Below are 27,551 nucleotides of genomic sequence, written 5' to 3' on the forward strand. Positions count from 1 at the left end.
ATTGCAAAGAGTTTGAACATATCATCATCTACAGTGTATAATATCATCAAAAGATTCAGAGAATCTGGAAGAATCTCTGCGCGTAAGGGTCAAGGCCGGAAAACCATACTGGGTGCCCGTGATCTTCGGGCCCTTAGACGGCACTGCATCACATACAGGCATGCTTCTGTATTGGAAATCACAAAATGGGCTCAGGAATATTTCCAGAGAACATTATCTGTGAACACAATTCACCGTGCCATCCGCCGTTGCCAGCTAAAACTCTATAGTTCAAAGAAGCAGCCGTATCTAAACATGATCCAGAAGCGCAGACATCTTCTCTGGGCCAAGGCTCATTTAAAATGGACTGTGGCAAAGTGGAAAACTGTTCTGTGGTCAGACAAATCAAAATTTGAAGTTCTTTATGGAAATCAGGGACGCCGTGTCATTCGGACTAAAGAGGAGAAGGACGACCCAAGTTGTTATCAGCGCTCAGTTCAGAAGCCTGCATCTCTGATGGTATGGGGTTGCATTAGTGCGTGTGGCATGGGCAGCTTACACATCTGGAAAGACACCATCAATGCTGAAAGGTATATCCAGGTTCTAGAGCAGCATATGCTCCCATCCAGACGACGTCTCTTTCAGGGAAGACCTTGCATTTTCCAACATGACAATGCCAAACCACATACTGCATCAATTACAGCATCATGGCTGCGTAGAAGAAGGGTCTGGGTACTGAACTGGCCAGCCTGCAGTCCACATCTTTCACCCATAGAAAACATTTGGCGCATCATAAAACGGAAGATACGACAAAAAAAGACCTAAGACAGTTGAGCAACTAGAATCCTACATTAGACAAGAATGGGTTAACATTCCTATCCCTAAACTTGAGCAACTTGTCTCCTCAGTCCCCAGACGTTTACAGACTGTTGTAAAGAGAAAAGGGGATGTCTCACAGTGGGAAACATGGCCTTGTCCCAACTTTTTTGAGATGTGTTGTTGTCATGAAATTTAAAATCACCTCATTTTTCTCTTTAAATGATACATTTTCTCAGTTTAAACATTTGACATGTCATTTATGTTCTATTCTGAATAAAATATGGAATTTTGAAACTTCCACATCATTGCATTCCATTTTCATTTACAATTTGTACTTTGTCCCAACTTTTTTGGAATCGGGGTTGTACGTAAAATGCCTCATACTTATTTATGCAAGATTTTATCTGTCACGCTTCTTTTCCCAGATAGCAAATGAGTGATGTCCGACACATACCACATTCATTTAACCCACATGCTTCTGTGGAACAACAACAATAATGATCTCATCTATCTTATGCCAAAACACAACCACAACTCACTCAATCTCGATAAGATCAGGATCTAAAGTCTAATATGGACCAAGAAATTACAGCCGGGACACATCTGGTTGTCTAAATCTGTGAAATGTTTTATGTCAGTGATTACAGTTGGGTCTCTTTTGGCCCACATTATCCTCCTCATCGTCAGATTTGTCTAAACTCGATGACTTTTTCCCCATAAATGATCTGCAGTTAGGACTGCAAGACGCCGGTCATTTTGCTTTTTCACATGGAGATGAAATAAGAAATAAGGACAAATAGAAAAGATGTAATCTTCTTTACAGCTTATTGTGTAAATTCAGATTGATCAAGCCAAGACAGAAACACAGAAATCATCAGCGTCGACACGTGTTCAAACATTCCCTACTGATCCCAATCATCCTGTCCATGTTCCAGAGGGGAACCATCAGGGCCTTCTAGGTCTTCAGAGAAGGCCCAAACAGATCAGCATTTCAGATGATGTATTTAATTTCTTTCATTCTTTCATAATTTCATTACAATTATTCTCTTCTAATTCGGCTTCATTTTCTATCACATTTGCTTCAGAAATGAAAGGGTTACTGTCCTGAAAACATTAAAATAAAGTTATCCAATGAGATTTTGTTTGTTTGTTTGTTTGTTTGTTTGTTTGTTTGTTGTCTCTAGGCTGAGAAGAGTTTAGAGCTGGCTCACTCATTGGTTAGGACTTCATTGCTGGGACAGAAGGCCATGGCAGATTGTGTTTATGTAGAAAGTGACAGATGAATTTACCAATCAAATTTGGATTTATAGTGTACAGGACCAAAAATGTATCGCCCTAGGCCTTCTCAAAGGCCAATGCTAGCTTAAAGGGGAACTGAAGGCAAATTTTTTATGATCAAAATTCTATTTCTCATTTTATTAAATATCGGAATGCATTTTTGATCGCTATTTTGTCGCTGCTATAGCAAGTTATGAGTGTTTGAAATATGCTCTGTAATATATCAGTCCGTATGTCAAAGCAATGGCCGTAAACGAGATTCGTTGAGACCTGTGCGAGACATCGTAGGACGGAAGTAAAACGTACAGCGGAAATCAAAGTCACCGACATCTGCCAACGTTGTCAAAAGACGCGTGCGCCCTCTTTCGAATGCTGATGTAATCAAGCCGGAAGTTTTGTTTGTTTTGATAGCAATCAGGAAAGTTTGAAAAAAGTAAGCAACTTTTAAACTTGTTTTCGTGCAATATTTCATTTGGAAAACAGTTCATTTGGTGAAATAAAGGTGACACAAGATGCCGAGTACGTGTTTTGCACCTAGTTGTGTCTGGCTGACACTTCACATTTCGAAGTCTCGCACAAGTCTCGTGAAGATCGCGCGGATAAGTGACGCCTGCCGTAGAGCAAACGAACTAAATTCAACATGGCTAAAAACCGAATAGGCCGATAAGTATAATATTTAATTGCAATTAGTTGCCAATACGAGTCACGATATAAGGTTACTAAAACCGAAAATGTACGTAATTGAATAACACGTTAATTAAGAAATAAAGCAAGTTTAAAAATGACTTCAGTTCTCCATTAACTGCGAGTCGGCGCTGTCAGCGCAGCAGTGAAGTCACCTTCCAGCCAGTGTAGCGTTCATCAGTAGTGTTAGCGAATGCTAATAAAGCAGTCAAGCCAGTGAGCAAGTATCAAGAGCAAGTAGTACAGGCTAACGACTGAGAAACTAAGATTTTTGTCTCCAGACTCTTCTTCCATGCTGCACGCTCACAACAGTATTTTTCACTCAGACTTACAGTAAGTATTCATTTCCCCGTGTGATTTACTTTTAAAATCAACATCGAGAGCCACACACAAAACGGAGCAACCTGGCAGCCTGCCTCTAATCCCTTGCAAAATCCTTTGCCCTGTTGCTTTTTTGGTGTCTGGATAAGTTTAGGCTGAGCTCAAGTCCCAGCTCTAAAAGTAATGGTTCGCCACTGCCATGCTCATACGGAACAGGAAGCAAGAACAGACCTGAACAAACCATGTTTACTTTGGCACAAATGTCCTGAGTTTAAGTTTCACCAGATGCATATGTACTGTACGTTTTTTGAATGGGTTGACGTGCGTGTCTTGCCCTCATGTCTTTTTCCATTGCTTACTTTAGACGCACTTATTCATGCTTTTTGTCATCTTGCTGAGCATTTGTACGACACTTCATCAATCATGTCATGTCTCTGCTAATACAGATTAGGTTCCTCAATGCGGCAATCAAGTCTGGAACTCCTTCTTAAAAGATAAGATTTGCAAGGATTGGCAACACAAAAGAAAGCGGATGAGATTTTTGTTTAGTTGTCTCGAGTATAACACCATTACATTTGATAGAAATGAGACCATATTTGATTATACACCCCCACTCAATTCATCTCATGATGGGTTGAGATACTGCCCACATACTGTGGGACATCAGCGAAGACGGATCCATACGCACACACACAGAGACCACAAGACACCGACGACTCATGCTGGCAGATGCAGGCTGAGTCACTCGTGAGCACAGAGAGGAGGATTAACGCTCAGGGGGAACTGTGAGATTACTAAGCAGCTGCCAGGCCAAACCTCTCACTCTCTCATACACACACTACACAAATCTCTATATAATTCTCATACCCAGGACCAGAAAACGTGCCACACTAGACATGATGACCACATGATACTGTATTATTTAGTCTGTATTTGATTCATTGCATACAAGTGGTGCTGAAACATAGTGCAAATACAAAAATGCACCAAATTAGTCTGCAGAAGAAGTGAGACAGCGAGAGCTGAGAACCCAGAGCCTTTTGTGCCAGCTCATTCCGACTGGCAGCCTGAAGTGAGCAAATGAAGCATTCTGTCTCTGTCCTCAGGTCATGTGACATCAATTATCTCGCTGCTGCATCCTCATCGTCTCCAACTGGCACTGCTAGAGTCTGTCTCTTCCAAATCTGGAACCCAGCCAAGGGTCAAAGTGGCAATCCTTCGCTTCCAAACAGATCTTGCATCTACACGGTGTCCTTGACGGGCAGTAAACAGAAATGCAACAATTCCTCAACCACCTCCAGTTCACACGACACACAGTCTCCTTCAGTACAGACTCATTAGCTGATCAGCCAGGACTGCTTCTCTCCAATAATCTCTAGAGTTCACTGCGGGCTGCTGAAATAATGATACCGAGTTACATCCTGCACAGATCAGATCGATCGTTCCTCCACTGCCACTGATCAGTCGTTACAATAGCACGCTGTAGGTGTCAGTCAAGCAATGTCTACAGGGAGCATAGTGTTTAAGCAGGTTTGTAAAGGTCTGTGATGATTTCCTGTTTGTGAAAGGTACTAAATTAAATCTGACAGGGGGAAAAAAAAGCTTCAGATGCACTGGCATTCCTCCTGGTTAGTTATGGTTGCTTCATACTGATTGATTAAACCTACACCAGGCTTTCTAGCAGAAGATGAAATCTCAATAGACATTTCAGCAGTGTCTAAACTATTGTTTGTTGAGGTGTATTCCCAGCCCTTTAACCACTTCTAGCTACAAAATCTAAACTCACGTGACTTTTTTTCCAAACTTTAAAACCACACTTGATATCGAATGTGCCAGTTCCAAGTATCTTAAAGGAGCCGTATGTAACTTTTAGAGCCCCCTGCTGCTTGTGAGGCAAACTGCAAAAATTAAAAAAAAATGACAAGACTTCCCTTTCCTACCCCCCTTGCCCCACACCCTCTGTTAAAACTACAGTATGATTGTATTTCGCATGAGCTACAGGTTATGGAAGAGAAGAAGAAGAAAAAGAAGTGATGACCAGCCCTGTCTCACATGTGTCCGGAGGTCATTTCAACACCCCCCACCAAAAAAAAAAGAAGAAAAAAAAACCAAACCACTGCATTGCAGTGACGTGAATCACAGTTTTGTAAAGGTATCTTTAAGATGATACATTTAAAACGGACCTAGAAACACTTTGAAAAATTACAGACTGCACCTTTAACCTATTCTGGTCTATTTTAATAACTGTAACGAAGCACAATTCAGCATAACATACAGTACTGTGCAAAAGTCTTAGGCACCCTGGGGTTTTTTTTTCGTACAACCTTTGTTATAGATTTCTCATCTCATTATCTCTAGCCGCTTTATCCTGTTCTACAGGGTCGCAGGCAAGCTGGAGCCTATCCCAGCTGACTACGGGCGAAAGGCGGGGTACACCCTGGACAAGTCGCCAGGTCATCACAGGGCTGACACATAGACACAGACAACCATTCACACTCACATTCACACCTACGCTCAATTTAGAGTCACCAGTTAACCTAACCTGCATGTCTTTGGACTGTGAGGGAAACCGGAGCACCCGGAGGAAACCCACGCGGACACGGGGAGAACATGCAAACTCCGCACAGAAAGGCCCTCGCCAGCCACGGGGCTCGAACCCGGACCTTCTTGCTGTGAGGCGACAGCGCTAACCACTACACCACCGTTATAGATTCCTATTTTATGATTTCTACATTATCAAGTCGGTACAAAAACATTTTAGGAGTTCCAAACGTTCATTTTCCAGCACAAAATTAAATGTTACAGGAAAAAAAAAGTTTGTATCTGAGCAGCATATTACATCAGCGAGAACTTTTCAGATTAAAAAATAAAACATAATGAAAAATTAAAGAGCAAGCGTGACAATCAAAGTGTCCAGAAGAACTGTGTCTGGTTCTGTAAGATGCTCAGTAAAACCTACAGCTCATTTCCTTATAAAACTACACTCGCTGTACCCGAGTCTACTATTTTTTTTAAAGCAAAGGGTCGTCTCACACCAAATATTGACTTTGTTTCCTTTATTATGGCTTACTGATTACGGTTGATAGTATTTTTTTAATACTGAAACATTTCATTTCGTTATTTTTAAGCCGTTTTTGGTTGACAGCATTTCTTCACATGTGCCTAAGACTTTTGCACAGTACTGTACCGTACGGTATATTCGCTGAGTACATCCAAGCACACATCTTGAGTGAAAGAGCACAACTCCAAGGCAGTTACTTGTTCCAGAACTGAGTTTAGAGCAAATTCATCATCACTCTGTTCCCGGATGAACACCACAACCGTGAAACTTATCAGATCGGCACACTTCCCTCACCCTATCAGATGAAATAAGCCTCATGTACAAGGTTTAATATCCCTGATAGGCTACTTAAGTCCCTACACAGATGTCCACAGGATTGTATGAACATGCTTCGTTAGGTCAGGTGCAGGATTTTGGAGGCACTGGGCAAGTGGGTTGCTATAAAAACAGCCTCGAGACAGCAGAGAAGAGTGGCGTAAGAAGAAAGTGGGGAAAAAAAAGAAAAGAAAAAGAGATAGTACGTCCTGCCCTGACTTACAAGTCAGTAATGTGGCAAGGCACGGTGGCATAGTGGTTAGCATTGTTGCCTCACAGCAAGAAGGTTCTCGGTTTGAGCACAGCAGTCGACGGGGGTCTTATCACTTTGTGTTCTCCCCGTGTCTGCGTGGGTTTCCTCTGGGTCCTCTGGTTTCCTCCACAGTCCAAAGACATGTGGTTAGGTTTACTGGCTACTTTAAATTGTCCATAGGTGTGAACGGTTGAAAACCTCTATAAAAATCCAACAAGGAAACAGAAAACCACTACTGTAATGCTCCCTAGACACTTTGTCTGGACATCAGAAGAATGTGGTTGGATTCAGACCCAAACTGTCTACGGTTCTACAGTCTTCTCTTCTTGCTTTCTAAAGAAAACGCCAACAAAACAGACGACTGTACGCACGTGTGCATCGGAGTACGGATAGGCTACTGTACGTACAGTAGCACTACACAGTATAGTACACATCCACTCCTCACAATAATGAACAGTACTGTCCAGATCACTTCTACAGCCATAGAAACCCCTCTGAACGTATACTACGTGCGCTGACTATCAGCATCAGTACTTTACAGTGAACTGCTAGCTACACATGCACAGGAAAAATGACTGAGCGGTTTTTCCAGAGGTTTTCCTCAAAAATCGTGAATTTCGCTCTATTTTGAGTTTCGAGAGTAAAATTTGGAGTTGGAGTGGGAGCAAAATTACAGAGTAATTGTGTAACAGAGTTGACTGTGGCGCGGAACTGAGTAAAATAGTACCGTACAAGAGTTAATTTCAAGACACACTGAACAGAGTCAAATACCAGCACAAAGAGTAAAATAACACTGAATTGAGGAGAACTGACTCTAGAAAATCTGCTCTATCAAAAGAGTAACTTTTACTCTTTTTAGAGACGGACCAAATGTTATCTGGCAGAGAGTAAAATTTTCTTCAATTTGAGTAAATTTTACCCAGGCAATTTTCCTGTGTGGTTAAAACGGCTCGTGCAATACTTACACGTGCAATTTCACCTTTGTAATACACTTATGTTAACTGTATATCTGCCAACCTGTTAAGTTATGCAAATTTGTAGTTTATTTCTTTTATATATATCCTTTTTTTGTATACCTAGTACTTTTGCACCACTCCTTCACTGCCTTATCTTTTTCTCTTTATATATTTTGCTGCGGGCGGCACGGTGGTGTAGTGGTGTCGCCTCACAGCAAGAAGGTCCGGGTTCGAGCCCTGTGGCCGGCGAGGGCCTTTCTGTGCGGAGTTTGCATGTTCTCCCCGTGTCCGCGTGGGTTTCCTCCGGGTGCTCCGGTTTCCCCCACAGTCCAAAGACATGCAGGTTAGGTTAACTGGTGACTCTAAATTGACCGTAGGTGTGAATGTGAGTGTGAATGGTTGTCTGTGTCTATGTGTCAGCCCTGTGATGACCTGGCGACTTGTCCAGGGTGTACCCCGCCTTTCGCCCGTAGTCAGCTGGGATAGGCTCCAGCTTGCCTGCGACCCTGTAGAACAGGATAAAGCGGCTAGAGATAATGAGATGTGATGAGATATTTTGCTGCTGTAACAATGTAAATTTCCCCTTATGGGATAATAAAAGGCTATCTTATTTTATCTTGTTACACTGAAACAGCAAAGATCGGAGATGGTATTTGGTTCACCAGAGAAACATCCACCTGGTGTATCTGAGATTAGTTAAAGAGGATTCACCGGCCCAGGTGTACCGTAGCAGTAGGCTGTGTGTTCAGTTTGGGTTCTTAGCTACGGGTCCTTCATATCAAGAATCAGGTCAGGGAACAATAAAAAGACCTTGGAAGTATACACTGGCGTTTCATTTTGCAGGTACCTACTGCAGGTGAGTTATAAATGACATGACATGACATGACAAGCCTCAGGCATTACAAACTGACACTTGAAGTACTGTAGTAGCAGTTTTTTTTTTCTTCACAAAACACAACCTAATAACAAAAGGTCAGCATATGGGAGGGGGAGCATTTTCATATTCATTCTCTCTCTAACACACACACACACACTCACCTTGTAGACATTCTCCGTTATGCGGTGCACCTCGTCGGCTCGGGACATTTTGGAGGTTCCAGTCACAACCATGGACAGGAATTTATTTCCCACTCAGAGACAAACAACGGCGTGACAGAGAAAACTTCAGCTCTCAGAGAGAAGAGAAGACAAAAGAAGGGAAGCACTGCAGTCTGACACAGAGACACTGAGCCAGAGAGAGTACCGGCCCCTCGCTTTTATACGGAATTCTCTCTCTCTCCCTCCCTCTGTCTCTCCCCCTCCCTCCTTCTCTCTCTCTCTCTCTCTCTCAGTGGGTGCCCACGCGCGGAGGAGAGCCGGTGCGAGACAGCTGATGTCGTCAGTGAGGGATGCTCTCGCTTCGTCTGAAGCTCCGCCCAAAGATCCACCCACCACCGGGAAGCAAACCATTCATGCGGAATTGCTCAAAGGCAGATCTATTTATTTATTTATTTATTTATTTAATTTATAAAGAACAAAAAAAACAGATAGATAGATAGATAGATAGATAGATAGATAGATAGATAGATAGATAGATAGAGATTCTTCCACTCATTTTTTAAACAAAATTAAATTATAATAAACTGATTCTTTATGATCTACAGTAAGCCTACACTGTCAAAACTGGAATACAGAAGGAGTCCATTTCTGTCCCCCAAGGTACAATTTACACTAATGTACCACCTGGGGGGCGGCACAGTGGTGTAGTGGTTAGCACTGTCTCCTCACAAGAAGGTTCTGGGTTCGAGCCCAGTGGCCAGCGAGGACCTTTCTGTGTGGAGTTTGCATGTTCCCCCTGTGTCTGCGTGGGTTTCCTCCACAGTCCAAAGGTATGCAAGTTAGGCTAACTTCTTTCTTCTTCTTTTGGATGCTCCTGATTAGGGGTCGCCACAGCGGATCTTTCGTCTCCATTGCTCCCTGTCTTCCGCATCCTTCTCTACCACACCTGTCACTTTCATGTCCTCTCTCATCACATCCATGTATCTCCTCTTTGGCCTTCCTCGTTTTCCTTTGCCTGGCAGCTCCATCCTCAACATTCTCCTTCCAACATGCTCTGCATCTCTTCTCAGGATGTGCCCGTACCATCTCAGTCTCATCTCTCTTAGCTTAATTCCCAAGCTCTCCACATGTCCTGTCCCTCTGATGTGCTCGTTCCTTGTCCTGTCCAACCTTGTCACTCACATCGCAGGTTAGGCTAACTGGTGGCTCTAAATTGACCGTAGGCGTGAATGGTTGTCTGTGTCTATGTGTCAGCCCTGTGATGATCTGGCGACTTGTCCAGGGTGTACCCCGCCTTTCGCCCATAGTCAGCTGGGATAGGCTCACGTGTCTGTGTGGGTTCCCTCCAGGCGCTCCAGTTTCTTCCACAGTCCAAAGACATGCAGGTTAGGTTAACTAGTGGTTCTAAATTGACCGTAGGTGTGAATGTGAGTGTGGATTATTATTTGTCTCTATGTGTCAGCCCTGTGATGATCTGGCGACTTGTCCAGGGCGTACCCCGCCTCTCATCCATAGTCAGCTGGGATAGGCTCCAGCTTGCCCACGATCCTGTAGAACAGGATAAGCGGCTACAGATAATGGATGGATGGATGGATGGATGGATGGATACCCCCTAGGGCTCATTATTGGACTTCAAGGTAGCTATGTGTACCTTTATAAGGCTAAAAAAAAGCTATACACTCACCGGTCACTTTTTTAGGAACACTCAAACCTGCTGTTTTATCTAATCAGCCGGGTCACTGGAGCTGATGGAGAAGAGATGTGAGTCGCACGTGAGTATACAGGGTTCACTACATTTGTATAACATATCAAGTTCGAGTATCCATGTGGACATTATTATTGTTTTACATTTTCTTGAGAATTAAAAAAAAATCCTGTGCAAATATCAGCTGTACAAATTTTATAAAAATAGATTTTTTTGAACAAAATGGAAAAAAAAGCTCATTTGCCAACCACTATAGTATGAGAGTAGACGATATGATTTTTAAAAAAAAAATTCAATCCAATTTAAGCCAATCCCCCTTGATAGCAGCAGAATGCATCAAATCATGCAGATACAAATCAAGATCTTCAGTTAATGTTCACTTCACACATCAGAATGAGGAAAATTGTGATCTCAAAGTGTGACTTTCACTGTGGCATGGGTGTTGGTGCCAGACGGTTTGAGTATTTCAGAAACGGCTGATCTCCTGAGGTTTTCACACACAAGTGAGCGACAGTTCTGTGGGTGGAAACATCTTGTTGATAAGAGGAAAATGGCCAGATTGGTTCAAGGTGCCAGGAAGGATACAGTAACTCAGAACAACTCTTTACAACCGTGGTGAACAGAAAAGCATCTCAGCATGCAGCAGCAGAAGACCACATTGGGTTCCACTCTTGCAGCCTAGAACAGGAATCTTAGAATCAAGAACAAGTTCCTGTTAAAGTCGCCAGTGAGTGTATGTTCTCAAGCAGTATACAAAGGGTACAAATTAGAGGTCTGCATGGGTCGGATTTTTCAGTCCCACTCCTGCCTGCGCCCGCAAAGAATTATGATTTTTCAGTCCGGCTCCCGGCCGCGCCCACAAAGAATTAAGATTTTCAGTCCCACTCCCGCCCGCAAATCTCGCATGATGCAGATGTTCGCGTTATTTCTCAGGAAAGTTCTTGTCTTGACACAGCGTGATGGTGCCCCGCCCCCTACTTTGAGTGGATTTGAGCATAAATATCTACAGCTCACGTTCGTTATTATTTACCTTGTTTCTGAATTCAGCATGTAGTGTCTCTAATAATAATAATTAGTGCTGTCAAGCGATTAAAATATTTAATCGCGAATCGCACATTTTTGTCACAAGAAAACATTGTAATTCTCTGATCAGCATAAAAAAGTGAATGGGCTTGCTTTGTACCATGAGTGAAGTGATTTACTGCTTGAGTTAGTCTACAACTCTAATCAGAGAGACAGGTTACATAGTGACGGTAGGCTTGACTCAATGCTATCCCAGAAATCCTTCCTGTAATATGCAAATTTGGCCACCTCTGATTGGACAGCCAAATTTGCATATTACAGGAAGGATTTCTGGGATAGCATTGAGTCAAGCCTACCGTCACTGTGTAACCTGTTTAAAACACGTTTTTAGTTAGCGGGACTGCAGCTTATCACCGCTCCCACCCGCGCCTGCATATGTGCACTTCCGGTCACGCCCGCAATGAGCTTTCAAAATTTGTCCCGCACCGCACTGCTTTGCGGCAGGTCCCGCGAGAGTGCAGGGCTCTAGTACAAATAAGTATCTTCAAGGGTACCCCGAAAGGTACAATAATGTACTTTATTTTCTGAGAGTGTAGCATACTTTTGATGAAATCTGGTATACAAAACACTTTGTAGAAACACTAAGTGTACCTAATATGCAAAGTAAACCGTGGGTGGTAAAAGACAAAGGCCATTTGATCAGCTAGACCTACCACTTTTTGAACCTATTCATTTATCTTCAGATAGTGCTATGTGGTGGATGCTGAGAGGAACACTGGGCCTCGATGGGACTCCAGTCCATCACATGGCACCGCAGACACATGTTCACAATTAGAGATGATTTAGAGAAACCTATTCAGCTACTGGCATGTTTTTGGAAGGTGGGAGAAAACCAGATAATCCAGAGGGATCCAACATGGACAAAAATTTCACTTGAACTCAGGGATAGGGATCTTGGAGCACTCTATCCCCCTGAGACACTGTATCCTAGTAGATCCAGACTCGGTTCTGGGAACACTGGATGTGAGGCACCTAGCGGTTGGGAGGAATAGGCTTTACTGTAGTTTCCCACAGTTTGCTAGCTCAGCTCCATTAATGGAAAGAGATCACCACAGTACCTATTAAATGTGGCTGCACCTAATAAGAAGTACAAACCTTGTTTTTATCCATAACAGAGGATTTGTAGGGTGAACACATCTCTCAGAGTAGCCTTGAAGTCAGTAAATTAATCATTTTTCATGTCACGTGAATGATTGTCAAGTGAAGTTGCTGTCTACTTTTGACTTGTTTGTTTTGAGATGATGACACAGTGCTATTGTACAATAGTAAGCTATATGTTAATCCATCCCTCCCTTCTGGGTACAATTTTAGATACATGGACTGTGATCAAAATGGCATTCTACAGTATATTATATAAAATATACACCAAGAATAGATTTTAGTGGTGGTGTGGGTTATTGTTTTAAAAATGGAGCATGTTTCGTGAAGTACAATGTGGTTTTGGATGTGGGGATGATGCCTGAATGGCACAATAAAGCTAAACCCTCTAGTAGAGATGTGTGGGCTCGATGTGTGTGTGTGTGTAGGGGGGAGATGAGGAGTGGTGATGAACACGCAAGACTCTCAGCACTGCGGATTCCTGGCGGAGGCGGTGGAGTGTGTGTGTGAGAGAGAGAGAGATGTAGGCGAGGGATCCCTCTGTACATTTTCACATCACAGATGAAACCCACGCAGAACACGTTAGAGGGGTTTAATTGTGGGTTGCACACACAGGCGTTCCTCCTCTCTGTCTTACTCACTCACACACACACACTGGCCTTTAAGTATGTTCCAGTCTTTCCAAATATAAAAGGAGGGCACACATTTTAAAGGTCAAAGAATCTCAGCTACTGTGACCATGCTGCTTTTGTTACTATCCACCACCACCACACTTGTTTTATGTAGACTTTCTTTCCATTAACAATTCAGCTAATTTACCTAAATAAAATTGTATGCCTATAACCTTAATCTCAGTAACCTAAAGGAAACATTTTATGTTCTTAAATAAATGCCATTTTTGTAAGTTGTTTATTATTATTATTAATTATTATTATTATTATTATTATTATTATTATTATACAACCCCGATTCCAAAAAAGTTGGGACAAAGTACAAATTGTAAATAAAAACGGAATGCAATGATGTGGAAGTTTCAAAATTCCATATTTTATTCAGAATAGAACACAGATGACATATCAAATGTTTAAACCGAGAAAATGTATCATTTAAAGAGAAAAATTAGGTGATTTTAAATTTCATGACAACAACACATCTCAAAAAAGTTGGGACAAGGCCATGTTTACCACTGTGAGACATCCCCTTTTCTCTTTACAACAGTCTGTAAACGTCTGGGGACTGAGGAGACAAGTTGCTCAAGTTTAGGGATAGGAATGTTAACCCATTCTTGTCTAATGTAGGATTCTAGTTGCTCAACTGTCTTAGGTCTTTTTTGTCGTATCTTCCGTTTTATGATGCGCCAAATGTTTTCTATGGGTGAAAGATCTGGACTGCAGGCTGGCCAGTTCAGTACCCGGACCCTTCTTCTACGCAGCCATGATGCTGTAATTGATGCAGTATGTGGTTTGGCATTGTCATGTTGGAAAATGCAAGGTCTTCCCTGAAAGAGACGTCGTCTGGATGGGAGCATATGTTGCTCTAGAACCTGGATATACCTTTCAGCATTGATGGTGTCTTTCCAGATGTGTAAGCTGCCCATGCCACACGCACTAATGCAACCCCATACCATCAGAGATGCAGGCTTCTGAACTGAGTGCTGATGATAACTTGGGTCGTCCTTCTCCTCTTTAGTCCGAATGACACGGCGTCCCTGATTTCCATAAAGAACTTCAAATTTTGATTCGTCTGACCACAGAACAGTTTTCCACTTTGCCACAGTCCATTTTAAATGAGCCTTGGCCCAGAGAAGACGTCTGCGCTTCTGGATCATGTTTAGATACGGCTTCTTCTTTGAACTATAGAGTTTTAGCTGGCAACGGCGGATGGCACGGTGAATTGTGTTCACAGATAATGTTCTCTGGAAATATTCCTGAGCCCATTTTGTGATTTCCAATACAGAAGCATGCCTGTATGTGATGCAGTGCCGTCTAAGGGCCCGAAGATCACGGGCACCCAGTATGGTTTTCCGGCCTTGACCCTTACGCACAGAGATTCTTCCAGATTCTCTGAATCTTCTGATGATATTATGCACTGTAGATGATGATATGTTCAAACTCTTTGCAATTTTACACTGTCGAACTCCTTTCTGATATTGCTCCACTATTTGTCGGCGCAGAATTAGGGGGATTGGTGATCCTCTTCCCATCTTTACTTCTGAGAGCCGCTGCCACTCCAAGATGCTCTTTTTATACCCAGTCATGTTAATGACCTATTGCCAATTGACCTAATGAGTTGCAATTTGGTCCTCCAGCTGTTCCTTTTTTGTACCTTTAACTTTTCCAGCCTCTTACTGCCCCGTTCCAACTTTTTTGAGATGTGTTGCTGTCATGAAATTTCAAATGAGCCAATATTTGGCATGAAATTTCAAAATGTCTCACTTTTGACATTTGATATGTTGTCTATGTTCTATTGTGAATACAATATCAGTTTTCGAGATTTGTAAATTATTGTATTCCGTTTTTATTTACAATTTATACTTTGTCCCAACTTTTTTGGAATCGGGGTTGTAAATAAAATCCTGTGGAGACCAACCAAAAGTGCCCACAAAGTTCAAACTGTCAGGACATTAGGCAAATGTTTTAAAGGTCAAGAACACTCCGCTACTGTACTGTAATATCCTGCTTTTGGTCCTATCCAGCCACACTACACACACACACACCATTGCGGCTGTCTTATCTGCAGTCTGTTAACACAACGGTGCAGTGTAAATAACCGTGCTGCAAAATGATGAGGGCTCAGTAGCCAGGATTAAAGGTTGTTCAGCATCATTACACAGCAGTGAAATCGGATTAAGTTCGAGGCAGTGTTAAATCTGAACTGCTGTGGATGACACTAATACCTTGTGATGAGACAAACTGTGCCACATAAACAGACAATGGTGCAGGTCCAGGTCCAAGTGCAGGCTGTTAACAATTATAACAAATAGAGAAAAAGAATGGATTAAAGGTGCTACAGACAAGAGGTAAGAGGTTGATTAATACCATTAAATGACTATGGAAAGGTTTTACCATTAAATGAGTTTCTTAGGATCCAATGGGAGCGATTCATTATCTGCAGGTACAAAGTACATTCTCAAACTTTATTCCGTTCGAGTGTCAGTTTTCACACTGGGAGCGTCGTCAAGTTCCGTATACCTGTATATCCCAAAGGTATAATCATAATTAAGGTTAGAACCATTGCGTCTCTAAAGCACACAAACTTATCCATTCCTCTGAACATTATCTGCCTGTAGCGATCAGTGAAACAATGAGCTGAACCATGAAGGAACCATTCATGACCACCTTCGCTAACAGTCCCCCCTCTGCCTCCAGATCAACCACTGACTCAGCAGACTTATTCATATCCTGAATTATTCACTAACATGTCTTTAAAAAAAAAAAAAAAAGACGACGACGACGACGACCCTCAAGCATCTATTCATGACAGAAAAAGTCTCCAAAGTCTCAAAGGCTGCTCTGCCCTCTAGTGGTCGCCAACATCAATCTTCAATGAAACCCACAACAAAATACAAAATGATTTAAAATAACTTTATTCTTGCAAAGTAACAAAATTAAATTGTCTAATCAGACCTTTAAGACTGTAAAGAAATGCTGACCAGCTCTTAGAGCAGAGCAGCTAAGTCTAGTCCAACAATGTAGAGATATAAATCACAAGGGGGGGAAAGGTCTATTTATTGGCTTGTGTATGCTGGAGAAGGACTAACTTTGGGTTTATGATTACAGTTTCTTAGAGGAAAAGAAAAAAAAAAGGAAAACAAAAAACAAAACTCAGAGCCAGGAAAAAAAAAAAAAGGCTAAAATAAGTCAGTGAGACAAAAATTTAAACATATGGACAGTATTTGTTGGCAATCTTAAGGACGTTACAATGGAAATGGGAGTTTACTCCGAGCAGGAACGCAACCTTCTAATCCAACAGACTCAATCCTCCTAAAGCAGACGGGAGCGTTATAAGCACCTGGGTAGAGGTGTAATAAAGCGAAGGAGCTTTTACACAGCATTTATTCACCTAGAATTCTGACATGATTCTTTGATAAACCTCACATGAAATTTATTACGTCAGGAAGATAATTCAACTGATGGAATCGTTCTGAGAGGTTTAGGGTTAAATCATGAAATACCTTGACGGTAAGAACGAAATGATCATCTACCTGAATAGTTAAAGGTTAATAATGCTGTAATAATGCTGTAGTTAATCAAAGTAATGGTAGGAAAAAACAAACAAAACAAAACAAAAAAAACCCTTTTTTCCTCCACTGGACTAGGCATTGACAAATGAGAAAAATCGAGTGCTTTTCCATTGGACAGTGCGGTGCAGCAAGAAATCCGTGATGTTTTGTGTTATTTACTTTATCAGACTCATATTTGGAAGAAACTCTAAAATCACTAGACCATACAGCAGAGCGTTACAGGGTCTCGTAATCGGGTTTCCACGGAGTGCAATGCTGTCTGTCATTTCATATAACACAAAATGAGTAAAAGGTCAGACCTGGAAACTCGGCTATCGCTGTACGGGAAAAAGAACAGTTCTAGATTGGGTTCAGCAAGTGTAAACTGTACGGCACGGTCCAGTAGAAAAGCCCCATACGGTATGATGGACCGTAGATCTGACAAGAGGATCTCCGATTGGCTGGAACCACAGGTTCCCATGTTTAATGGAGTTGTCTTGAAAGGTTTCTTTTCTAGAGGAGGAGTCATCGTCGTTGTCATCTACGCCTGGGGGTGACGGGAGCAATATAAAAGTGCATTGGCGAGGCTCTATAAAGCCAACAGCTCTCTCTCCGGCTTCTTCTTCACCCTTTCCTTCTCCCGCTCTGAAATAATTCCAAAGGGTTAATTATTAGTGCTGTCAAGCGATTAAAATATTTAATCGCGATTAATGTCGCGACTGTCATAGTTAACTCGCGATTAATCGCAATTTAATCGCACATTTTTGTCACATAAAAAACCATTGTAATTCTCTTATCAGCATAAAAAAGTGAATGGGCTTGCTTTATACCAATGTTTTTTTTTATTGCAAAGCATAACACGTCTTGACACAGCCACTGCAAAGTGAAACCTAAGCCGAGCACCGGCGCGGGGCTAGCAAGAGAACCATGAGTGAACTGCTTGAGAGAGATAGGTTACACAGTGACGGTAGGCTTGACATGCTTGATTATAATATAAAGTACACTATTATATTAACTTTAAGTTGTTCGTTGATAAATATTGCATTGAATCTGATCTTTACTGTTTCAGCTCACTTAACACATTTTGTACTTTTACACTTTCTGCCTGTTGATGCGTCACGCTGTCCAATCAGAGGCGGCCAAATTTACATATTACAGGAAGGATTTCTGGGATAGCATTGAGTTTACAGTTCAGAGGGATCTGGCTTCTTTAGACGCTGTCTTCTTAAAACTGAATAAATATTTAAAAAGAGCCAAATGAGCCAGTCTTTTGAACGGCTCTTTTCAAAGAACGGATCACAAAGATGCGGATCCCATCAAAGAGCCATAAATCCCATCTCTACTAGCGCGCCCTCTCCGCGCTGGTTCTTTGGGGGAGGAGGGCAGAGGACTCTGGCTGTGCGGGGCGTGGCATTACAGTCTAGCTGCGATCGATTTTCTAAGCAAAGTCTCTGTTCCAAGTTCCTGGCAGTTTCAAAAGCTTATGAAAAACCTACATCATGTCACAGAGCGTTAATCTCGCGATAAAAAAAATTATCGCCGTTAAAATTGAGTCAAGTTAACGCGTTAATAACGCGACATTTTTGACAGCACTAGTTAATATTATTATAATTTTTTTTTTGTTTACACTTTAGCATAATATTAAAAATAAATGGAAGGTTTGACAGCATGGCGTTTCTTGACGATTACTTCAGACAGAAGCCTGAAATCTTTCAAATAAATACACTTAAGAGCTAAAGAAAGCTTTTAAACACTAAAAGCACCCCTCAATGTATAGAAATGTGTGTAGTCCAGAGTACTTCAATGTCACTAGGAAGAACAGTGACAGTTTTACTCTTCTGTGGTTTCTTGACATTTTTCAGCTTCCGCACTCGACATCCAGTGTTTTAATAGTACACGGTGTCTTCTCATTCTCCTCAGTGGTGCATAAAATGGCTAGATATGAAGCATTAATCTCCTCCACCATCTCCTGGTAAATCATTTTCTTGTCCTAAGCAGTCAGATTGAACCCAAATTTACCCTTGATGCTCTTCTTTCTTTCAACCCAGCTATATGGGGTTCGGTTCAGGGGGCTTTTGACTTATGAGCGGTCATCAGTTAAACAGGCTGAATCCTGAACATACCCCTGAGAGTGAAGACGGAGCAGTTGTAAAATGAGAATTCTGCAATTATGTCAGCTCGTACTAAGGAAATGAGGTGCGTAACTGTTTTACATCAATGTAAACGATGTACTTTATGCTTCAGATTTACTCCAACTCCTCTCTAAGTGTTACTCTGAGAACTTTAACACGTTTTTATCCTCAGCTTTAGAATAAGATTTTTTTTTTTTCCAGTCTTGGACACCTAAGACTGTTTTTAAGAGGACATCTAAGCTTTAGACATACAAGTCCAGAGCTGATAAAATACATCTGTGGGATTTAAAGGAGAACTGAAGGCAAATTTTTTATCATCAAAATTCTATTTCTCTCATTTTATTAAATATCGGAATGCATGTTTGATCGCTATTTTGTCGCTGCTATAGCAAGTTATGAGTGTTTGAAATATGCTCTGTAATACATCAGTCCATATGTCAAAGCAATGGGTGTAAACGAGATTCGTTGAGACCTGTGCGAGACATCGTAGGACGGAAGTAAAACGTACAGCGCAAATCAAAGCGACTGACATCTGCCAACTCTGTCAAAAGACGCGCGCGCCCTCTTTCGAATGCTGATGTAATCAAGCCGGAAGTTTTGTTTGTTTTGATAGCAATCAGGAAAGTTTGTAAAAAGTCGGCAGTAATCGTCATTTAAACTCGTTTTTGTGCAATGCTTCGTTTGGGAAAACAGTTTTCAAAATGGCGGCACTGACGCCTGGCTGACACGTCATGTTTCGAAGTCTCGCACAAGTCTCGTGAAGATCGCGCGGATAAGCGACGCCTGCCGTGGACCAAACGAACTAAATTCAACACGGCTAAAAACCGAACAGGCCGATAAGTATAATATTTAATTGCAATTAATTGCCAATACGAGTCACGATATAAGGTTACTAAAACCGAAAACGTAATTGAATAACACGTTAATTAAGAAATAAAGCAAGTTTAAAAATGACTTCAGTTCTCCTTTAATGCATGTGAAGATTTGAATCAGTCAAGTGAAATCAATTTATTCGTAGCACACTTTTAGCGATACACATTGTCACAAAGCAGCTTTACAGAAAAATATATATTTTAAACAATTTATAAACTTATCGCTTATGAGGACGGCTGAGGCCTGATTAGGGATAAACTCCCTGAGACGACGTGAGGATGAAACCTTGAAATTGAGAGGAATTAATTAAATGCAATTAAAATGAATAAAATTTAGGACGCATCACACACTATGGATCATTTTTCAACAGCGGCACTCCCTTTTGTGTATTATTCCTTACATAAGGCATGTGTGCATCACAGTGAGAATACACACCTGGTTCTTGATCTGGAATTTCTGGTAATGCCTCATCAGGCACCTCAGGAAGCTCAACATCTCCCTGTACATGCATAATAAGACAACGCAGATGGCATTAAGAAGGAAATTCAATAGCCTCCAAGCATAACTACATCACTTGTATATCACAATGCATTATGGGGGATAGCTGGGGCCGGTAGCTGTGCGGTATAGCGGAGGTTAGATTAATTTTACATGAGAGTGGTGTGAGAGGAATGATTTTGCCGTGCTCTGTCATGGAAGACAATGAAATTGATGATTTAAAGAGGTGGATAACATGGTGAGGGTTTACAGCAGGGTTTAAAATCTGAACCCAAATCAAGCTTGGTGAGAAGGTAAGACATCATAGACAAGAATTTGTACAACCGAGAGATTGACAGAGTCTACCACACTGTACAACAACACCATCAAATCTCAGAATGTCTTATCAAAACATTTATAAATGTGTGATTAGTTAAATAAAACTTAATATCAGAAAACATTACAAAAAAAAAAAAATCATCTCTGGAAACCTGCAGATCTGCCGTGTCATGTTCAGTATAAATGCATTTACTTCAATAAATGCCGCTAATGAGGTGCACTGAACATTATACACACCCGAAAGAGAACCCTTGGTGGTTTGGGAGTTTTATCAGTCTGACAGGGTCGTTCGGCTGCCGAGTGCTTCGGTAAGTTGAGAGGCAAAGGCTGAAGAATGCTTCTTTGTTTTACAGGCTTTAGAATATCGCTAGTTTCAGATGAAGAACAGCGTCGATGGTTATAATCTTCTATAACCGAAGGCCGTTCCGCAGACCATGGAAATATTCCTGGGTCATGGTATAAGTGCGTCTTTTTTCCACCAGACAAATGCAAGCTACAAACACTTACTTGTCCATTTCGATTCAGTTCGAAGGTTTTCGTTGCGGATTAAACTTATCCATTTCTTTCTTCTCTTCTTCTCGACTGCCAGCTGATAAAAGCTCAAATTAGGTGTTCTCTTTGTTGTAGAGACACAGTAAGGCACACGGCAAGTCACTTTAGGTGGCATGGTTAAAACCGGTTCGACAGAACAATGTAGGGTTTAACAAAGGTGAAAGTAAACAATACGGCGGAACTGACCCCGGGTATCACCCATCATGCATTGTGGTAAACAAGCAATGATGTAGTCATGGGTTAGGGTTATTCCTTGAATAGACATACAAACACACACCTGAGTGATTGCCTCAAGCTCCGCTAATACAGCATCCTCGTCTTCTTGTGTCAGAGAGCCGGCCAGAATGTCATCGATTTGCTGCACACAGGAACAAATCAAGCAGTTAAACTCTCATGTATTGTACAACATCCCCTATCTCCACTGACCAAAAAACCACCAGCAGAGATAACTGGCCATCTGGAGTCCAAAGCAACACCGGGTAAACACACCACAAGTCCGATTCGACATCTCATTTCATTCACTATCTGAGCAGTAACATGACTACAGAATTTCGACACTCACCCTCTGGTACTCAATGGCTTCCTGGGTCTCATCCATGATCCTCTCCACCTCTTCTATGGACATAACCTGCATTAACAAGGCAAAGAGGATTAAAACAGGGATTACAGCTCATCACTGGCCAAATGAAGTGCATTCGTAAAGTCTTAACGATACTTCTGTACCAACCAGCCAACAAATAATCCCACTAATGGAAAATGGGCTACATTACACAAATACAATTAGATTAATGTGTGTAGGTTAAGTCGCAAAGCAAGGAAAGAAGACTGAACCTCACTGGCATATTAACCCTTTGGGGTCAAAAGCTTTACCGGTGAAACTCGACAGGTTTAGAATGAGTGGGTCATGTATTTAGATAAATATCTTCACGATTTTTTTTAATCATACAAGCATGATAAACATATTAACAAACTTTATACTTTCCTATGAGCCCACTGCCAAATAATATTACAGTTTTTAAATTATCTAAATTAGATGAAACATAAAACGTGTCACCTTACTCAGTCACACCAGAGTCGGAGCGCTGAGTGCACACTTACGCATTCATAAAAGACTCTTCACGTGGTAACGGCATGATAATCACCTTCACTCTTTCGGTTTCTCTTTCGCGGTGGGAACACCCACCGTAAATAGGATAAAATCTGTCAGACATAGTTTAGGCTATCTGGAGGTAAAACTTGTTGCGAGCTGGCACATGGATTTTATGCGCTTCGGATGATTCAGGACAGCGATTCAATTTTAGGACAGTGAATCAATTCATGATTCAGGCCAGCAATTCAATTCAATCTTGAGAACCATGACACTGATGATGAGCAGTGCCCTTTATTTTATTATTTACTTATTTTATTTTTTTAAACTTTGACTCAATCCAGCCGAAGATCAACTCGAGTAAGTGTAAATATTTCTTCTATTTATCATGAGCAGATCAGTTGATGTGTGCACTGTAGTGCATACACGGGAAAAATGACTGAGCAATTTTTTCAGAGTTAAAAGTATTTTCCTTAAAAACAGTTAATTTTGCTCTATTTTGAGTTTGGAGAGTAAAAATTGAGTTGGAGTGGGAGCAAAATTAGAGTAATTGTGTAACAGAGCTGGTTGTGGCTCTGAACTGAGTAAAACAGTACAAGAGTTAATTTCAAGACACACTGAAAAGAGTCAAATACCAAAATAAAGTCAAATATCAGATAAATGAAGATGTAAAAAGCAGTTTTAAAACTGTTGGAATGTGTGGAAAAAAAACCCATTACCTTACCCACTGTGACTTGACCTGATGGGATTAAGAGTGGCAGTGGAAGGGGTTTCACTCTTCTCATTGAATGGAATGGAAATTTTTACTCTTCTCACTGAATACCCCTCCCACTGCCAACCCTTTATCCCAAAAACAATGGGACATACATTTTTTGATGGCCAGTTAATTGTCCAAATCAATGGAGCAGATGTAAAGGAGAACAGAAGTCATTTTTAAACTTGCTTTATTTCTTAACTAACGTGTTATTCAATTACGTTTTCGGTTTTAGTAACCTTATATTGTGACTCGTATTGGCAACTAACTGCAATTAAATATTATACTTATCAGCCTATTCGGTTTTTAGCCACGTTGAATTTAGTTCATTTGGTCCACGGCAGGAGTCACTTATCCGTGCGATCTTCACGAGACTTGTGCGAGACTTCAAAACGTGGTGTCAGCGCCGCCATTTTGAAAACTGTTTTCCAAATGAAATATTGTACAAAAACAAGTTTAAATGATGATTACTGCCTACTTTTTCCAAACTTTCCTGATTGCTATCAAAACAAACAAAAAACTTCCAGCATGATGACATCAGCATTCGAAAGAAGGCACGCGCATCTTTTGACAACCTTGGCAGATGTTGGTCACTTTGATTTCCGCTGTACGTTTTACTTCCGTCCTGCGATGTCTCGCACAGGTCTCGACGAATCTCATTTACGCCGATTGCTTTGACATATGGACTGATATATTACAGAGCATATTTCAAACACTCATAACTTGCTATAGCAGTGACAAAATAGCGATCAAAAATGCATTCCTATATTTAATAAAAAGAGAGAAATAGAATTTTGATAATAAAGTTGCCTTCAGTTCTCCTTTAATTTCAAGACACACTGAAGAGAGTCAAATATCAAAAAGTCAAATACCAGATAAATGAAGCTGTTGGAAAAAGCAGTTTTAGAACTGTATTCCAATGTGTGGGGAAAAAAAAAAATTTAACTTACCCACTGTGACTTGACCTGATGGGATTAAGAGCTGGCAGTGGAAGGGGTTTTCACTCTTCCCATTGAATGGAATGGAAATTTTTACTCTTCTCATTGAATACCCCTCCCACTGCCAACTCTTTATCCCAAAACAATAGGACATACAGTACATTTTATTGATGGCCAGTTAATTGTCCAAATCAGTGGAGCAGATTTAAGTTTTTGTGCTTGATACATTCCTCAGACTGAACAGAATCACCTCAAGCGATCAAAACGGTTTGTCACAATGGGTAAGACCATGTTTCCCCCCCCACACACACACATTCCAACACAGTTCTAAAACTGCTTTTTACAACAGCTTAATTTATATGTTATGAATTTTTTTTAAAAGTACAATCAGTGGCGTACACAGACTTTTTGAAGGGCAGGGGTGGAAAGAAAAAAAAGGGCACATATAGCGTGTCCTCACCACTGTAGAGGGCACTTTAGACACGTTTTATATGTTATACAAATGGCACATTATATAGCCTTAAAACAGACTAACTAGACAGACTACTCAGGTTAGTTTGCTGTTAGGATCAGCATCCATGAGTACTGTGTGGATTTCAACGTTGGACTGTGAAGAACACACAGCGACATGGATGTATAAAGGAAATAAATCCCTAGGGGGTCTGGGGGTCTTCCCCCAGAACATTTTCAATTAAGTAGATTACATTTCCTGTATTCTAGTGCATTTTAACACCATATTAGCACCAGATAATCCAAAATGGTTCTGAGAGATATAGTTCTGGCTCAATATAGATCAACAAAGGGCCCAACATAAAAGTCAGTGCAACAGTATACACTAAAGCTACATTCACAGTTTATAATGCTCACCCAGCTGTGTTCTACTTAGCTGATCATCACACTGGTCTCTCTCTCCCTCTCAAGGCTCCCAAGGGGGCACTTTAGCACGTGTTTTGGCTCCCGAGAGAGCACTTGAGGGCAGTTTAGTACGCGTTTTGGCTCCCAAGGGGGCACTTGAGGGCACTCTAGCACGCGTTTTGGCTCCCAAGGGGGCACTTTAGCACGCATTTTGGCTCCTGAGAGGACACTTGAGGGCAGTTTAGCACGCGTTTTGGCTCCCAAGGGGGCACTTTAGCACGTTTTGGCTCCCGAGGGGGCGCTTGAGGGCACTCTAGCACGTGTTTTGGCTCCCAAGGGGGCACTTTAGCATGTGTTTTGGCTCCCGAGAGGGCACTTGAGGGCAGTTTAGTACGCGTTTTGGCTCCCAAGGGGGCACTTGAGGGCACTCTAGCACGCGTTTTGGCTCCCAAGGGGGCACTTTAGCATGTGTTTTGGCTCCCGAGAGGGCACTTGAGGGCAGTTTAGTACGCGTTTTGGCTCCCAAGGGGGCACTTGAGGGCACTCTAGCACGCGTTTTGGCTCCCAAGGGGGCACTTTAGCATGTGTTTTGGCTCCCGAGAGGACACTTGAGGGCAGTTTAGCACACGTTTTGGCTCCCAAGAGGGCACTCTAGCACGCGTTTTGGCTCCCAAGGGGGCACTTTAGCACGTGTTTTGGCTCCCGAGAGGACACTTGAGGGCAGTTTAGCACACATTTTGGCTCCCAAGAGGGCACTTTAGCATGTGTTTTGGCTCCCGAGAGGGCACTTTAGCATGTGTTTTTCAACAATTCCCGTGCACGCCGCTGAGTACAATCATGGCGTACATACTACATAGATATTATTGTAGCTGAACTTGTACTGAATACAAAAAAAAAAAACATACGACTTTGAAAATACTGTTTAGATTTGTTGAAATTGATAAAGAATTTGGGTTAAAAATGGGTCGATACATACCTCATGCATTTTCTTTAAGCAGTCATTGCCAACCTTCAGCCCTTCAAGCACCTTCATTTCTATCTGTGCAAACTCGATGTCTTGAACCTGGGGGAAGAAGTAGAATAGGTTCTATGATTTTCTGTCTAATGAAACACAGTTATAATTACTCAGATCATTAATGCATTAATTAACAGTAGGATGGTCATGTTGGTCTGTAAAACAAAGTCTTCTCCTTTTAATATGATCTGTATTTTGATTGTTCCCCAAACTAGCCACTATAGCTGATACAACAGAAGTGCAGCCAATAAATGATTTAAGATTCTAACTAAAATGAATAGATTATAGTCGAGATATCTCCTTCCTCAAATACCCATTTGTAACGAGGCGACTAACTACTCTTCACTAACATACGACACCTACCAACGAGAGAAGGTGAAGGCTAAAATGTGTTTCCTCTGAGACACATGAAGCCAGCCAACTGCATTATTTCGAACTGTTACTCATGCTGCATCACAGAGAAGCAAAAACTGGTGAGTGTTAATTACATGCCATCCCTCCCACCCACAAAGTGTGGCCAATTTTGCTCTTTCTGGGCTCCCGGCCACAGATGGCCGGTTCCTCGTCAGTATTTGAACTTGCGATCTCCTGATGACAGAATGTCACATCTAAACAAGAAATCATTAAATGTGGGATTCCGCAAGGGAATAATACTAGGTCCTTTGCTGTTTGCCCTGTATGTTGTTAATATATCTAATTGTTCTAAACTACTGAAATGTATTTTATTTGCTGATGACACAAATATTTTCTATTCATGCAAGAATATTGAACATCTAGCTGATGTACTTAATCAAGAGCTTAATAAAGCGTCACATTGGCTTACTGATAATAAACCGTCAATCAATATAAAGAAAAAATATGTTGTATTCAGAGCTAGGCAAAGATTTAACAATTTGAATTTCATGATTAGGATTAATAATAAGTTAATATCTAGCAGCCAAAGCATAAAATTCTTAGGTGTGATAACTAATCAAAATCTAAGTTGGAAAGAGCATATCAACACAGTATCCAGAAAAATATCTAGAACTATAGGAATAATTTAAAAATCCAAAATTTTACTTGTCACAGCCATCATTGTTTAAACTTTATTATTCATTAGTCTACTCTTATTTGTATTATGGCAATATAGTATGGGGATCTACTTATCCAACAAATCTCAACAGACTGTTTTGCAAAAGTGTGTCGTATGAATTATCACTAAATCCTCATACGGAGCACATACTGGTCCTTTATTTTATAGATATAATTTGCTAAATTTGAATAAAATTCATTCTTTACAAGTAGGACTAGTCATGTACTCTGTTCATTTTAACACTATACCAGAAACATTTAAAAGTATTTTTTGTCAAAATTTTCAAATTCATCAATATGCTACTAGATACTCAAGCGATTACAGAGTTAAGCTTTGCAGAACTAATATCTACAAATTTACTATTGCTGCTAATGGGCCTAAATTATGGAATTCCCTCCCGAAGGAACTTAAATCTGAGTCAACCATCATTAGATTAAAAAAAAAAAATCTTGACGCAATATTTACTCGGTTTAGCAAAACCCGAGGAAATTTGTATTTAAAGTGTCAAATGTTATCGAAATTGTTGTTTTACTGTTTACAGTTTCATTAACAGGCGGCATGGTGGTGTAGTGGTTAGTGCTGTCGCCTCACAGCAAGAAGGTCCGGGTTCGAGCCCTGTGGCCGGCGAGGGTCTTTCTGTGTGGA

At 41.2% G+C, this 27,551-nt stretch overlaps 2 protein-coding genes across 4 annotated transcripts in view; both read right to left on the reverse strand.

The window, feature by feature from the left end:
- The window catches only part of baiap2b (BAR/IMD domain containing adaptor protein 2b), a 117,718-nt gene extending 101,640 nt beyond the window's left edge, over positions 1-16,078 (reverse strand). Inside the window, exon 1 of one of the 2 annotated variants that reach the window (XM_060940246.1) lies at positions 15,487-16,078. In XM_060940246.1, coding sequence (XP_060796229.1) covers positions 15,487-15,513 — 27 coding nt within the window. In that variant the 5' untranslated portion in view covers positions 15,514-16,078. Of the gene's footprint in view, positions 1-8,704; positions 8,915-15,486 lie in introns of those variants that run through there. The other variant, XM_060940245.1, reaches the window with a different exon arrangement.
- An 82-nt stretch (positions 16,079-16,160) lies between these two features.
- chmp6b (charged multivesicular body protein 6b) overlaps positions 16,161-27,551 on the reverse strand; it is a 29,060-nt gene continuing 17,669 nt past the window's right edge. For both annotated transcript variants that reach the window (XM_060940249.1, XM_060940248.1), the window contains exons 4-8: positions 25,796-25,882; positions 21,748-21,813; positions 21,463-21,543; positions 20,253-20,316; positions 16,161-17,457 (exon numbers count right to left, since the gene is read on the reverse strand). In XM_060940249.1, the coding sequence (XP_060796232.1) occupies positions 17,402-17,457; positions 20,253-20,316; positions 21,463-21,543; positions 21,748-21,813; positions 25,796-25,882 (354 nt within the window). In that variant the 3' untranslated portion in view covers positions 16,161-17,401. The remainder of the gene's footprint in view (positions 17,458-20,252; positions 20,317-21,462; positions 21,544-21,747; positions 21,814-25,795; positions 25,883-27,551) is intronic.

Source organism: Neoarius graeffei, chromosome 14, assembly GCF_027579695.1.
Source record: "Neoarius graeffei isolate fNeoGra1 chromosome 14, fNeoGra1.pri, whole genome shotgun sequence".
NCBI lineage: Eukaryota > Metazoa > Chordata > Actinopteri > Siluriformes > Ariidae > Neoarius > Neoarius graeffei.